Raw genomic sequence first — 14,775 nt, 5'->3', positions numbered from 1 at the left:
AAATCTGAAACTTAACAACAGATGCAGCTACAAATGCAATATGCATGAATGGGTGTGTATAATAGTAAGTAGAAGACATTCCTTACAGTGTTTCTTAACTAAAATGAAGAGTAATCACAGACAATCTCACACTGAAGCATACACACACACACACACACACACACACACACACACACACACACACACTCAGATCTGACTCTGCTCCTCAGAGATATAGAATTTCATCTTTTGAGGGGGTAGATGGGTCATTTTTTGGATCCTTCCATAAGCCATCTCATTTCCACACCTTTCCCCAACAGACCACATCCTTTGAACTCACCCTACCAGACAGTATACTCTTCAATAGTAAGGGAAGCAGTATTTTCAGAGTGATGGCAGACCACTCAGGGGCAAACCAACAGCGTGAGAAGTAGACAAACAGCCCTTGAACTGGAAAAGCAATGTAGAATCCTCTGAACAACATAACAAAATCACATGACCACCAAGAAGGTTGGTGGGTTAAGTGCCCCGCCAGTGAGCCTAAGCTGTAAATGGCTAAAGAAAGCATGTTAGGCAGGGTTTCCCTGAGTTTCATTTCTGTGGTTGTAATACAATACCAGACTTCAAGAAGAAAATGAGTTTGGAGCTTCCAATTCTACTGTGTAGGAGAGGTCAAAGCAGGAACCGGAAGCATCACATCCACAACTAAGAGCAGAGAAAAATAAATGTGTAGTTCCTGCTTGCTTTCTTTCAGGAACATTCCTTTCTATTATACTTCTGTAACAGGAATCCCTGCCTAAGGAGTAGTGCAGCCCACAGTTGGTTGGGTCTTTCAACATCAATTAACAACCAGGAAAATGCCCCTATCCACATGTCCACAGGCCAACTTGAACTCTCTTCCCAAGTGATTCTGGGTTGTGTCAAATTAGCAATTAAATTAACCAGCATGCCCAGTGACACTGAACTCTTTGTTATCATTTCCAGCAAATATGGTTGCAATTGTTCCACCCCAATACTTTATACATAGTGCCTGGTTTCCCAACATCATGGAGCACCTTGAAGGCAAGAACACTCATCCTCAACACCCTCAGGAAAGCTGAATCAATTCATTCAATTCATTCAAAATAATTTCAACCCAGCCTGAAATATCTCATGCAATTATTCATCTCTGGGTCTTACCAAACATGTATTTTTTCAGCATGACTTTCCCATGTGTTGGGATATGACAGACAAGGATCATTGGCTTCTAAATCAGACAGGCTTCATCAAATCCTACTTGCATAATTTTGAATAAGTTTCTAAACTTCCTTGAGTTTCATTTTTCTTCAGTTAAAACTGGTAAAAAAAATGATAGTAGCAGTATTTATGCAACAGCATTATTTTAAGAATTATGTAATTTGTACAAAATAATTTGCTGTTTAAGTAGCATGTATTGAGAAATAGATGTTACTTTTTTCTAGTGGAGGAGACTACCTGACTAGGTGAAAAATGTTAAATATATTAACAAAGGAAACTGACAATTCTTGTTTTCTCTTGGTGAAGACCACACACATCACTTTGGAATACTGTCTCACTGGGGAAGAGCCGCCAACATGGCTCATCTTAGTTGTATAAATGCACAAAAGCAGGTGCACACTGCAAGATGGTATTTTCCTTTTCATTTTATTGAGAGATTTCCACACTCTTCTCCCTGAGAAGGAAGAGCTAGATGAAGGAAGTTGCCAGTAACATCCAGAGTCAGCCCCCCTCACTCACTCTTTTGCTACTAAACCTTATTAAAACCTCTGCTGGCAGGATAGTGCTTAGGACAACTGTGGATACAAAGGGCCCCTTGATAAGAAGGTTTCACAGTGTTCTATGGCCTTAGTGCAGGGTTCTCCTGATACAGGCATCATGAAACAAGAATGTAGCTAGAAACCATAGCTGAGAATATAAACAAAAAGATTTACAGAGAAAACACACTTGGAACATGACTCTGAGGAGGAATGTGGTCTAGGCAGGAGTATCCATCTATCTTCGCCATCTGTAGGGAAGTACAGGTCATTTAAGGCCATCCTGATCTAGAAAAACAGAATTTGCTCCTGGTATTCTTGGAAAATTCAAGGCAGAGGTATTTTGGTATTCAAGGAAGTCGAGGTGGGAGTATGCTTTTGCTTGTACAAAGAAGGTTCTCACTCTGAAAAGATAGAGGTTGCCAGAAAGAAGTCAAGGCAAGAGCCTCAGGCTGAGAACTGGAAAGCAAATATTTACTATGTCAATCTACACCTAGAAATCATTTTTCTAGATTAAAATTCCCTTTACTATATATTTCTGTCTCTCTCTTCCTATCCAATTCATGCCAGGAAGAGCAGGTATTAATTAGGTGTAAAGTTTACTAATTATCAAATGGCCCACCTATATACGTGGAGATTTTCCTTTGCTGGTGACAGTTTAGTCAGAAGCGAAGGCCTTCTGCCGCCTGAGAGTTATGTACACCAAGAGTTATTTCACACGTGATGTAACTGGAACACTCAAGCCCATGCTTCTCCGTTTCTTCAGGAGTTTATGAGTCAATGGACATGACAGTCTATGGTTTTGAGTCTCTACATTTTTATAGTCTTTCTTTCATTCTATATCCATTCCAGATACAGAACTCTACCTGTTGACAGTTTAAAGACTCACAGAATATTATACTTACTTAGGTAAAGTACATAATGTCATTATGACATCTACATTTTATCATATTCACTATTGTTTAGGACAAAGTTTCTTTTCTAAAACGTGAAATAGAAATAACTCAAGTACATGTATGGAGGCTTTTGTGGAAACATTGGGGAGCTGGGTGTGCTACTTGGTTTCCTATTGTAATAAAGATCATGATCAAAGCACTTTGCTAAGGAAAGTGTTTATTTGGCTTACACTCCCACATCATAGTCCATCATTGAAGGGGGCCAGGACAGGTGCTCAGAGAAGGAACCTGGAGGCAGGAACTGAGCCGGATCCACCCACAGAAGTATGCAGCTTTCTGACTTGTCCCTCAAAGCCTGCTCAGCTCCCCTTTTTATACAACCCAGGACAACCTGCCCAGGGATGCCCACAACAGGACGGACCCTCCCATATCAACCGTCAATCAAGGAAATGCCTCATAGACTTGCTTATGGATCACTCTGATTTAGTCCCCTTCTCAAGTGACATTCTATCCTCAACTATAGCTGGTGTCAAGTTGACAAAAACCAACTGGCACAGCATGTGAGGAAGGAGGGAGTGCCTCCAAATTGCTGAAAGTTACCCATTGAGAAGCAGTGACTTCGAAAGTCCTTTCAGCCACTCTACGGCCAGTTGTACTTGTGCTTACAAACTGCTGTGTTTGCTCTTTGAGATAGAGTCTTGTTAAGTATCCTATACTGACCTTGATCTTCTTTGTCCATGCAGTCTGACTCCTGATACTCACACCTCAACCTCCCAACTGCTGGGACACAGGCATGTACAACCGTCCTCAGCTACTCATCCACCTTTGGTGTGTCTTGCTTCACCTATCTTCTTATCCCTGGGGCTTTATAACCCTTAACCCATATCATTGGTCCCATCAACTTTTCCCAAGATACTAAGCTGAGGAATAGCCTTCCCCTTGACAGGATGCCAACTTCTCAGGGGCATCAGTGGGCATCATCAACATGTTTTCGTTATATTTTCGGCACACCAACCTCAACACTCTGTTACCACTATATACTTTAAACAGCCATTTTCTTTTAAGAATAGCAGTACCAGGCTGGCAAAATGGTGCAGCAATAAAGGGACTTGTACCCAAGACCATCTAGCTCAGTTCTATCCCTGGGACCCACACAGTAGAAGGAAAGAACTAACTTCTGCAGGTTGACATCTGACCACTACACATGTAAGTACATGCACACACACACACGTAAACAATAAATAAATAAAATATAAGCCTTTTTAAAAACAGTAGCAACACCAATTAAATCTTTATTAGGATCTTTTACTTGGATAATCTAATATTCTTATTTGTTTTTTAAGTAGAATTCGAAACTCATCTTGACATTACAGTAAGCAGTTTATTTTATGAATAAAGATAGCTGTCAGTGTAACTGCCAATCTAGAAATGCCCGGATTGTCCAAGAACTCCCTAGCTGCCTCAGTGTCAGCAACTATTTTGCCATGTCTTTATAACTCTTTTGTCTTTTTGTATTTCTTATTCATTTTTCTAAATCAGGGCTTTCAACTGGGCCAAGATGCTCCGAAGTACTGAAGATCAACCATTAGTTTAGTTGACTTTATTTGGTGAATGTCTTTACTAATACGTGTTACTTCTTCCTACATGTCGATAAAAGCCACACTTAATCTCAGACTCTCTCTGCAGCTACTAACTGACATTTAATATATTTTTGCTGTTTCTATCATCTGTTCCTAAATCTCAACTGATCCACAAGTTTTCCTCCACCTCTGTATTTTATAGCAATGTGTGATGTGCATTGCTGGCTGCATTTTTCTTTGTCATAAAAGTTGTAATTTATTGAACCACATTAACCATGTCTTCTGAAATAGTCACTCCTCTGCCAATCCTTACCAATTTACATACATCTCCATTCTCATAAATTTGATTTCTAATTGCTACATGCAGATGATAGGATTATAATTCATGACTATGTTACAGTCAAAATCAGAATAATGAATTTTGATATATTTGGGATTTTTAAGCCTAAAGAAACTCCTGCAGCCATCTTCCAAGATTCACCAAATCTAAGCATTCATTCTGTGCATTGCTTTGATATCAAGTGTTCCCACTATAGCATACACCACCCTTGGTTGTACTGCATATTTCTCTCTGACATTAGACTGTGTCAGGAAGCTACGTACCTACAGTCTCTCTGATGGATATTCAAGCATAGTGCTCAGTCAGGTAAAGATGTAGAAATGTTCACATCATTTTTCATGTCTATTCAAGCGAGGGCATCTTTTTTCCAGAAAGGATTTAAGTATATAAAACTATAGAGTATCAGATACTCAAACAGGCAGTTTCCTATAGACCCAGAAGCAAATTCAGATCCAAGAATGGGTGAAATGTGTATTACATAAAAGCAAAGAGAGAATCATGTCACTTCATACATCAACACATGAAATGCTGCTTTGGAGCTGGGTGTGGTAGCATATACAGTAATTTCAGCACCTGGAGGAGGAGGCAGGCAGATCTCTGTGAGTTCAAGACCACACAATTTACATAGTGAGTCCTAGGCCAACAAAGGCTAAATAGTGAGACCCTGTCTCAAAAAGCAAAGCAATCATAAAATGCTTTTTAGAAGCTGAGAGATGATTCAGTCAGTAAAGTGCCACACAAGCATGGGGACCTCACTTAGATACTGATAACCCACTGAAAAAGCCAGACGTCTGAGAGGATGGGGGCAAGAGAATCCCTGGGCCTTGGGTCAGACAGCCCATCTGAATATGGGAGTCTGTGGTCCTAGTGAATGACTGTGTCTCAAAATACATGGTAGATGGCTCTTGAGAAATTGTACCCCCAGCTTAGCCTCTGGGTTCTGCACTCACATACACACAAACCTGAACACTTCCCACCCAACCCCACCCCAAATTCTGCTTTTCAGGGGTTTATTTTGTTGCATGCAAGTTAGTTCAAGCTCAAGACATGTTTTCTATAAGAACTGTGTGTGTGTGTGTGTGTGTGTGTGTGTGTGTGTGTGTGTGTGTGTGTGTGTATGATTTATCTTGCTTCAAGCTCATGAAATTGAAACACCGTTCCACTGGCAGTCAACAATGGTGGTAGTATGAATGACTTTTTCTTATTAAGCTTATATGCACCAAGTCCCATGCTCGATTCTTTTCATATGCTCTTGCCCCTTTAGTTCTTCTAAAAAATCATGAAATAAGAGGCATTATTTCTACAAATAAAAGAGTGGATTCAGGTTGGGAAAGGTCAGTAATTTACCCAGTCAGGTAGATGTGGGAGATTGGCTTGGTTTGGTTTTGTAGAAGACTGTTTTGAGGCCATATTTGCATAATGACCAAGCCTCTGCTATTTTTTCCATTAGACAAAGGAATTATAACACCAATAATTATGAAAATGCATAAAACAATGAAAATAAATAAAAATGAACTCAATGTCTCTTAACTGCTGCTGTTTGGCTATTATACATGCCCCCCCAATTATGCTAAACTATTATTGGAGGCAAAAGCATAAGGAAAGCATTGCATAGTGGGTAGTTAGAAAGTGATCAATGCACAACACTCACCTCCTAATGGAATTCCTGTCCTAACTCGCCACAGCCTTTTAGAAAGGATCTCACTGCCTCTGCGGTCTCAGTTGTGTAGCAAACCAGATAATATTGTGTCCAGATTTGTGCATCTGTTCGCCATGCAATGTGTTTAATTATGCAATTATGGATGCATGTCAAAAAAAAGTTAACTCTGTATCCCACTGTCATCCAAACACAAGTTCATCAGTATGTTAACTCTGCTAAAATGAAAATTGAAGTTTTGACTTTGATTGTCATTTATTAAGAGTTTTGTTTTAAATTTTTAGCAATGTTCTCTTTATACCTTTCCACTCAAGGAGCTTCCAACCCATTCTACACACTGTTGTGTCTCCAAGCACACATCGTTATAGTACACGTCACCCCCAATTTCACTGCTAATTGTGTCTCTGGTATTAGAGGAACTGCCATGAACACAGGGAACATGAGTTCTTGTTCTGTACACCACCCTTTTCAAGGACCAGGCTTCAACTTTCACTCGTGACTTACTGCCTGCTTCTCTAATCTTATTTCTCTTGTTCTTGTTTTTCATGTGTTCTATCCAATGCATGGGTATCATAGTTTCTTATTATTTTAAATGTTTTGGGTTTGGTTTTTTCTATTTTTTATTCTCTTATATCTAGAAATCTCCATCTGGTAAATTCTGTATTTATTTTTAGATTTTTTTTTTTTTTTTTTGGAGACAGAATCTTACCCTGTAGCTCAGGATTGTCTTGAACTAAGGGCAGTCTTTCTGCCACACACTCAAGTACTCAGATTACTGGTGTGAACCACATGTCTACTTTCAAGCTGTCTTCAAACATTTAGCTTAGACAAAGGTCTTTCCTTGATCTCTAGACAGATCACATTCCCTTCCTGCATTGCTACTCCCCATCTGCTCTTCCACCACCACGAGTCACACTTGCAGCCCATTTGCTTACGTATCTAAGCAGTGGAGTCCTGTGCCCAGCTCAGAGTGCAGTGTGTAGTCGGCAGTCAAGAAACATTTGCAATGTCCAACTGAATAACAAGTCATTCCAGCCTCTGTTACTGTTCACAGGTTTTTTATAGGCAAGAGGGTCAGAGCAAAGGTCAAGTTATTGAAACACAGAAACCTCAAGCTGTAGTGCCTCTCCCTGAGGCCGGAGTCTACATTATTGAAGTTCGAGCATACAGTGAAGGAGGGGATGGAACAGCTAGCTCCCAGATCAGAGTACCTTCGTACTCAGGTAAGTCTGACGTAGCGGGCTCAATCTGATGGACTTCACCGATGCAGTGGGGTCGAAATCTGCTTGACACTGAAGGATAGATGGCAGAATTCAGAAATATTTGTGATGTTTCTCTTCCTTGAAATCCATGCCATTCTGCAATTAGCATAAATGATACCTCCAGCCTAGAAAGCAGGTGAGGCTTTCATCAGAATGTACTTCCTATAAAATGTTTTGCCTAACCTGGACTAAGTAGTAAATAGCCACTTGGGTTTTGAAAGCTGTGTTTCGACTGATACTATGTGGGTTTGACATACCTACTTCTCTTTCACTATGAAACAAGGGGGAACTTACAGGGAAGTCTTTTAAAATTAAAAATGTACATTATTGACTTCTAAACCAATGACATATTGTAGTCATCATTTTTAGTATTAGCACTTAATGGTTGATTATATGTATTATTTATTGGGCAGCAATTCCCAGCTTCAAAGGACATGCCTCGTGATGCTATAGAAGGCTTTGCATGTGGCTTACCTTAGTAATACACTCACCGCATAGAGTCAGTGTTTGTGGTTCTGTTCTGATGCCGTAAAATGAGACTGACAGTAAATACAGCTGAGGAAAGGACAACACTGGACTTTAAGGGAAAGCTCTTGATTGATCCAAATTCTTGAATGAAAGTTTACAGAACTACAGAGCATGATTGACAAGAGCCTGTGCATCCAGCTCTGCATCAGTTTGTCCCTTTCAAAAGCTGTATTGCAGTTTTATTAGAAAATGAAGTTGACTATGAGCAGAATGCATTGTATGTGTGCATGAAATTCCCATACCATGAATAAAAATGTTACACTTAAAAAAAATACAATGCCTTGTATTTAGAGGACATCCATTGGCATGTTTAAGGGAAAGGGCACATTATCTCAAATCACTGAGGGAAGATACAGATTGAAAGAGAGAGAGATGGTTGATGGATGATAGATAGCTGCATAAGTGAAATAAATGAGAAATAGTTATGCAAAAATTATTTAAAAAATCTAGGAATCTGGATGAATTCTATTCATATACTCTCTATATGTATGTATGTGTATATATATATACATATATATGTACATATGTACAGCAAAAGTTACTTTAAAATGAAAAAACAAAGCTGGGTGTGATGGTGCATGCCTTTAGTCCTAGAACTCAGGAGACAGAGGCAGGCAGATCCCTGAGTTCAAGACCACACTAGTCCAGAATAGCTAGGGTTACACAGAGAAACCTTGTCTCAAAAAAAAATAAAAACAAAACAACAAATCATAAAATGAAAAGACATTCACAAAATGGGGGGAATCTCACTTTCTCGGATATCCACGTGAAGAGATCTAAGAGCTAACTTACCTTGAGGCACACAAAAAAGTTTTCTTCGGAATTAAAATGATGGCAGCCTCCTTTGCCATAGTGTCGAGCTTCTAATAACAACATAGCAAGTATTTGCTGACCTTCATCCTGTTCTTGATATTGCACAAGACAGTTTCCATTTTAGCTCCTCCCACTGTTTGTGTGTATACGTGTGTTTCTATGTGTGTATGTATGTTTCAGTGTGTGCATGTGTGTGCACATGTGGAAAGCCCAAGGTTGGTGTCTAATGTCTTCCTCTATTGCTGTCTGTGTTAGTCAGTGTTTTATTGCTGTGAGACACAATGACCAAGGCTACTCTTTTAAAAGAAAGCATTTAATTGGGACTTGCTTACAGTTTCAGAGGTTTAGTCCATTATTGTCATGGCACAGAGCATGACACACAGGCAGACATGGTGCTGGAAACAGTTGAGAGTTCTACATCCAAATCCACAAGCATCAGGAAGAGAGAGAGACAAGCTAGCTTGGGCCCTTGAAACATCAATACTCACCCCTAGTGACACTCACCAATAAGACCACACCTACTCCAACAAGGCCCCACCTTCTAACTGTTTCAAACAGTGCCACTCCCTAGCAACCAAGCATTCAAATCTGTGAGCCTATGGGGACCATTCTTATTCAAACCATCACATGCTCCAACTTTTGTTTGTATTGCTTGAAAATTTCATATATATATATATATATATATATATATATATATATATATATATATATAAAATCATACATGTATAATGAAGTCTTTATCAAACCCAGCTCCCACTCTCCCTTTTCCAACTTCTCCGTTAGCTCACACCACCTCCACTTTTCTACCCCAACTTTAGGTGCTCTGTTTTTAAACACACCGAGTCCAACTTAGGGCTGCAAGGATGTACAGGGCTGTGGGACCAGCTACTGTAAATTTGAGGAGGCTTATCAGGGGCCACATCTCTGAAGAAAATTGACTCCCATTCAGCCAGTAGAGATCATTGCAGAAGAGTGTGGGGGGGGGAAAGGTTGGAAGAGCCAAACTGTGGGTAACTATATGTCTGGATAATGTATCATTACTCACATGAACTCCACCTTTCTTTTGAGGATGGATTCTCTCACTTTTCCTAGAGTTTGCTATATTGGCCAGACTGGCTTGTCAGTGCTTCTCACAGTGTTCCACAGCATCCACCCCTATAGCCACACAGAATGAAAATCACAGGTGTATCCCACCATAAGTGTGCTTTTCATATGTGTGCTAGAGATCTCAACTTAGTACTTGATGCTTGTGTGCCAAGTTATTGACCCACTGGGACATTCCCCATCCAATACGGCATCTTTTGAGTTAGGAATTTCATTATGCTGAGCCTGAGAGGTTCCTTTGCACTCAAACACAGATTCTGTTGAGTCATTTGAGTAGTTTGGAAGTACTTATACAGACTTTGATTTTCCCATTTATATTTTAATTAACATGCAATATCTATGAAAAATAGCAACTTTTATGTTGTAGTTAATAGCATTTGGGCAATTACCAATTCCTAAATTTCAATAACGTGAAATCTCATAGATTTATCTAACTTAGCCCCATAAAACCCAACTGAGGCTTAGTTTCATTCTTATATTCTCAAAAGCAAATGCTTAAGAAGCTGAAATTACTTGCTCAGGTGAAACAGCTGGACAGCTTCACAGCTGGGGTGGATCTTATCAACACTGCTGCTTTATGGTTGGGTTTCACCATTTGTTTAGCTGTGTTAAGATAACATATTTAATTAGTGGGTTTGATTTAGAATGTGAAAGGTAGACTTTATTCAGGATCATTAAAGATGACTCTACAGGATCATCAATACATTTAACACAGCAACTTCCAAACAAATTAAAGGATGTTTGGGCATGCTTCTCTTCTTCCATGTGCCCATGCCACTCCAGTGAGGTCTATCATCTAACTTACCTTTCTTGTCATAACTCAGATGCAACCGTGAACTTTGCAATCGATACATTTTGCAAAATATGAAATTACTCAAAATGCTCCAGTATTTTAATGATCTTTCTATTGCATTAGTGACAAAAATTGACAAACAAATGAAGACTTACCTTCTGTGTGTGGATGTGTGGATGTTTGCACGTGTGGTTTATCAGCAAAGTTCTTCATTTGCTCTCAAGCATGTGAGGAATAAATTTAAATTCCCTATCTCTAACAAAAAAAAACTTACCCCATGATGTCACTGCACTCATCTAACCAGCAAAGCTAGCTTCAGAAGGTTTTAAGATTTGTGTAATTTTTTTAATCCTTATTCTTAAGATTATACTCAGAGTCAGTCACTGTGATGATTTTTGTCAACTAAATATAATCTAGAATCACTTGAAAAGATAGTCTTAATGAGAAGTGTCCAGGTCAGGTTGTCCTGTAAGCATGTCTGTGGGGGACTGTCATGATGGTAATGACTGATGTGGGAAGACCCAGCCTATTGGATGCAACACCATATCCTAGGCAGGGGATCCTGGACTACACGGGAGTAGGGAGGATGTGATGACACATGCATTCACTTTTCTCTGCTCTTAACTGTGGGTGTGGTATGACTGCCTATTTCAAGTTTCTGCTACCTTGACTTCTCTGCTACAGTGACCTGTAATACAGACTTGTAAGCTAAATAAACCCTTTCTTCCCTAAATTGCCTTTTGTCAGAGTTATTTCATCATCTCAACAAGAAAGGAAACTAAGTCACTGTTTTGAGAGACACAATCCAGGAGAGCATCCGGACCAACAAATCGCCAGCTCAGTACTTTAATCACATTCATCACCTTTTGTTTTCTTTATACTTTTTATTTTTAGGTTATAATATAATTACATTTCTCCCTTCCCTCTGTTCTCTTTCAAATTCATGGGCTCTTTTTTCACTAATTGTTAAGCAATACTTTTTTCTCATCTGCAACAGAAGGACCATGCTATTTACCACATAGGAAGGTTAACAAGGATCAAGAAAGATAGAATGTGTTAAGGGCTTATTACCATGCTTGGCATACAAGGAGTAGTTATGTCAATGACTCTGATATTTCAGTATACTTCTAGCTTGAAAAATCATTCATACAGTTACTGTCTTAAAGTGGTTCTTAGCTTACAGGCATATGATGCTTTCAAATCACTGTAGACCAATCAACTCAAAGCAGTTAGTTCAATTCATTAAACTGAATATGATGACTGGATCTCACAAAAGCACTTCTCCTAAGTGTAAGAATGATAGATATGTTTGCCCTTTTTTTGCCAACTTTGAAATGAGGACTTGAGTCTGATCATCTGAAATAATCAAACACCCATGAATATAATAAATAAAATGTTTTATTAAATTTTATTATTTATAGAATATTATGAATTCATTCCTAATTATTTTTCAGTTCTTGAACTATTTATGCTCTACAGCAATGATTTCATTCCCATACTTTGACCTTAAAATACTTCCTACCTGTGCACCACTAGTGAAAAGCTCCCATTCTCATTGTTAGATTTGTGTTTTAGAAGTGGTTCAGCTTTTCAGTACATTTTTGCAGATAGACTTCAACCTCCTTGTGAGGGCAGAGACCTCAGACAATGCCTTATTTCATAGCAGAACAGTGCCTGGGACAGAAGAGCAACCTTGCAGTCCACTGCCCCTAAGAACATTTCTTACCAACTGGCTTCATTGGAGGCTTCTCTTTTGTTCACAGGTGGGAAAATCACAAGCGCTCAGTCAACCGTGCACTCTCTCTCCAAGTGCTCCTCAGTAACACTCCTCTTGGCTTTGATGCTTCCTTCCAGTTCCTGGTGAAAGCTGCTCATGCAGTTTGCTTTTCTTTGCTTTAGCTTGAGAAAGCAGCAGTGGACAGAGCGCAGAGTGAGTGGAGACCCAGGATCCTGAGAAAAGCATTGAACGTATGAACTACAGACGGTGCACTCTCAGGAGTTTAGGGGGAGAATATGAGTTACCCATCAGGTTTCTCTTTGGATTTTGTAAATGGAGAGGACAGTTCTTGGTCCAATAAAAATATGCAGATTGTATGTAATGAAATTTTGTAAGCAAAGGTAATTTCTGTCAGATGTATTCTTAATTTTTTTAATATGTTGGATTTTGATTTTCTATTTGATGATTCTGAGTGCCATCCATCTGTTACAGAGGTGGTCTCTATCAGCTCACTCAAAATACAAATACAAACCCAAGAAGGTAATATGTTCTCAAGACTCTAAGTCTAGTGTTTTCCAAACTTCCCATCAGATCACTGCTTCAACACCAAACCAGCAGGAAATATGAAAAACCGCTTCAGTTGTTGGGACCCATGATAGGGTAAATACATAAAAGAATTCTCAAAAACTGTTGTGTGACTGAATAGAAAAATAGCAAGATTCGTCAATAGGCCATTCTACATGTGCCCATGTAGTAAGGTATTGAGGTAGGGATTTTACATTAGTGGAAGCTGAATAGAAAGTGAGTCCAAATTGATTTATTATTTCCCATTGAGTGACATGTGACCTACAGCAAATACAGTCCATGTTTAATGTCAAAAGATAGTTTAAAGTCACAAAAACAGTGACTGCTGCAAACTGCAATGGCATAATGCCTCAGGTGCTAACACGAACGTTCAGAGAGCACGGGACAGGGATGTCCCGTTCTCCACCTGCTCTCAAATGGATATGGAATTGAGTGCAAGGCTCTATTCTAATTGCAAATGATTTTAAGGACAAGGACAGTTGGTGAAAGGAGTAATGAAGCAAATGATTTAAAGAAAAATATCTAAGATTTAGATACTGCTATATATCATATGCCACTTATAAATGCTTCCCAACTACTGTGTAATAAAGAAGGTCTACTAGGTTCAGTGATGTTCTTAAAACTGAGTTGTGGAAACAAGGCATTGCCACAGGACTCCATCTAGTCTAGCCAAAGTCTGCATTGCTGGATTCCATGCCTTCAGAGACAATATCCATTAACAAATTTGAGGAGTCAGATTCAACCTAAGAGATAGTTCACAGAAAAGGTAAGTGAGATAATACTTCTTCATGATGTGATAGGACAGAGCAAAAGGATGCAGAAGAGTGGATATCATATCTATGAGGATTCCAGAAATGATACTTAGAGCAACTTCACTTTCCAGAAAGAACCTGGAGATGCTATTTGAGCAATGCTCATATGAGGACAGAAGGTAGATTCTATTGCTTTGACTTTATATGATCTAAGCCAATTAACTTTATTTGCATCTTTAATAACAAACAAAGTGAAAATACCGAGCTTAAGTCAATGATGCTTGGGGGCGTCTATTCTGAATATCCTAAAAGAGTTTTCAGATTACAGTGTAACTATCTGCCAGTTATTCATATTCTCTTTGGATAAAATTGTATCCCAGAGAGCTCTAAGTAAAGGAAAGACAATATAAAAGATGATTTTAGTCAACAGACTGTTACAGTAAATACTAAGACAGTGACTATTCAAGCCTATGAATAATAAAACCACGTGGCCTTTCTCATGTGCCTCCTGGGGAATAGGAGAGGCTGAATTTCACAAACAGAAAGCAAAAGATGAGTTTCCCCAAGTATGGTGTCACTTGCCAGAACAAATCATGCATCTGAAAAAAATGTAGAATGATATTTTTAAAAAAATATGTTTTTCATATTTGGTGAATTGAGACTTTTTCTTCATTTATTATTGACATTCTCTTCTAGATTTACTGAAGTACTTTAAGAATCAACTTCTTAACAAAATTCTCCTAAAATAAAACGTAGAAAATAGAAATGTCACAACATGGCAGATTCTGATTAATCAACATTCCCAAATCACTGGTGGATAGTACATCTCTACCCAAATATCCACATACAGAACATCTGATGTCACATTCTTGAAGAAGCCAGAGATGTGGGATGTTTTTACACAACATGCACAAAAATATGTATTTTGCATCATGAACCTATTTAAAATAATAAAACAGGTTTTCACTGTATCTGTATTTCTGTATTCCGTATTTGT

At 38.8% G+C, this 14,775-nt stretch overlaps 1 protein-coding gene across 1 annotated transcript in view; it reads left to right on the top strand.

Annotated features, from left to right (window-relative positions):
* The window catches only part of Cntn5 (contactin 5), a 476,649-nt gene extending 463,831 nt beyond the window's left edge, over nt 1-12,818 (top strand). Inside the window, exons 23-24 of the mRNA XM_059267217.1 lie at nt 7,279-7,447; nt 12,488-12,818. Coding sequence (XP_059123200.1) covers nt 7,279-7,447; nt 12,488-12,588 — 270 coding nt within the window. The 3' untranslated portion in view covers nt 12,589-12,818. The remainder of the gene's footprint in view (nt 1-7,278; nt 7,448-12,487) is intronic.
* The last annotated feature ends 1,957 nt before the right edge of the window (nt 12,819-14,775 follow it).

This window comes from Peromyscus eremicus, chromosome 7 (genome assembly GCF_949786415.1).
Source record: "Peromyscus eremicus chromosome 7, PerEre_H2_v1, whole genome shotgun sequence".
In the NCBI taxonomy this organism is placed as follows: Eukaryota; Metazoa; Chordata; class Mammalia; order Rodentia; family Cricetidae; genus Peromyscus; species Peromyscus eremicus.
This window is presented reverse-complemented; position numbering and strand designations above follow the sequence as displayed.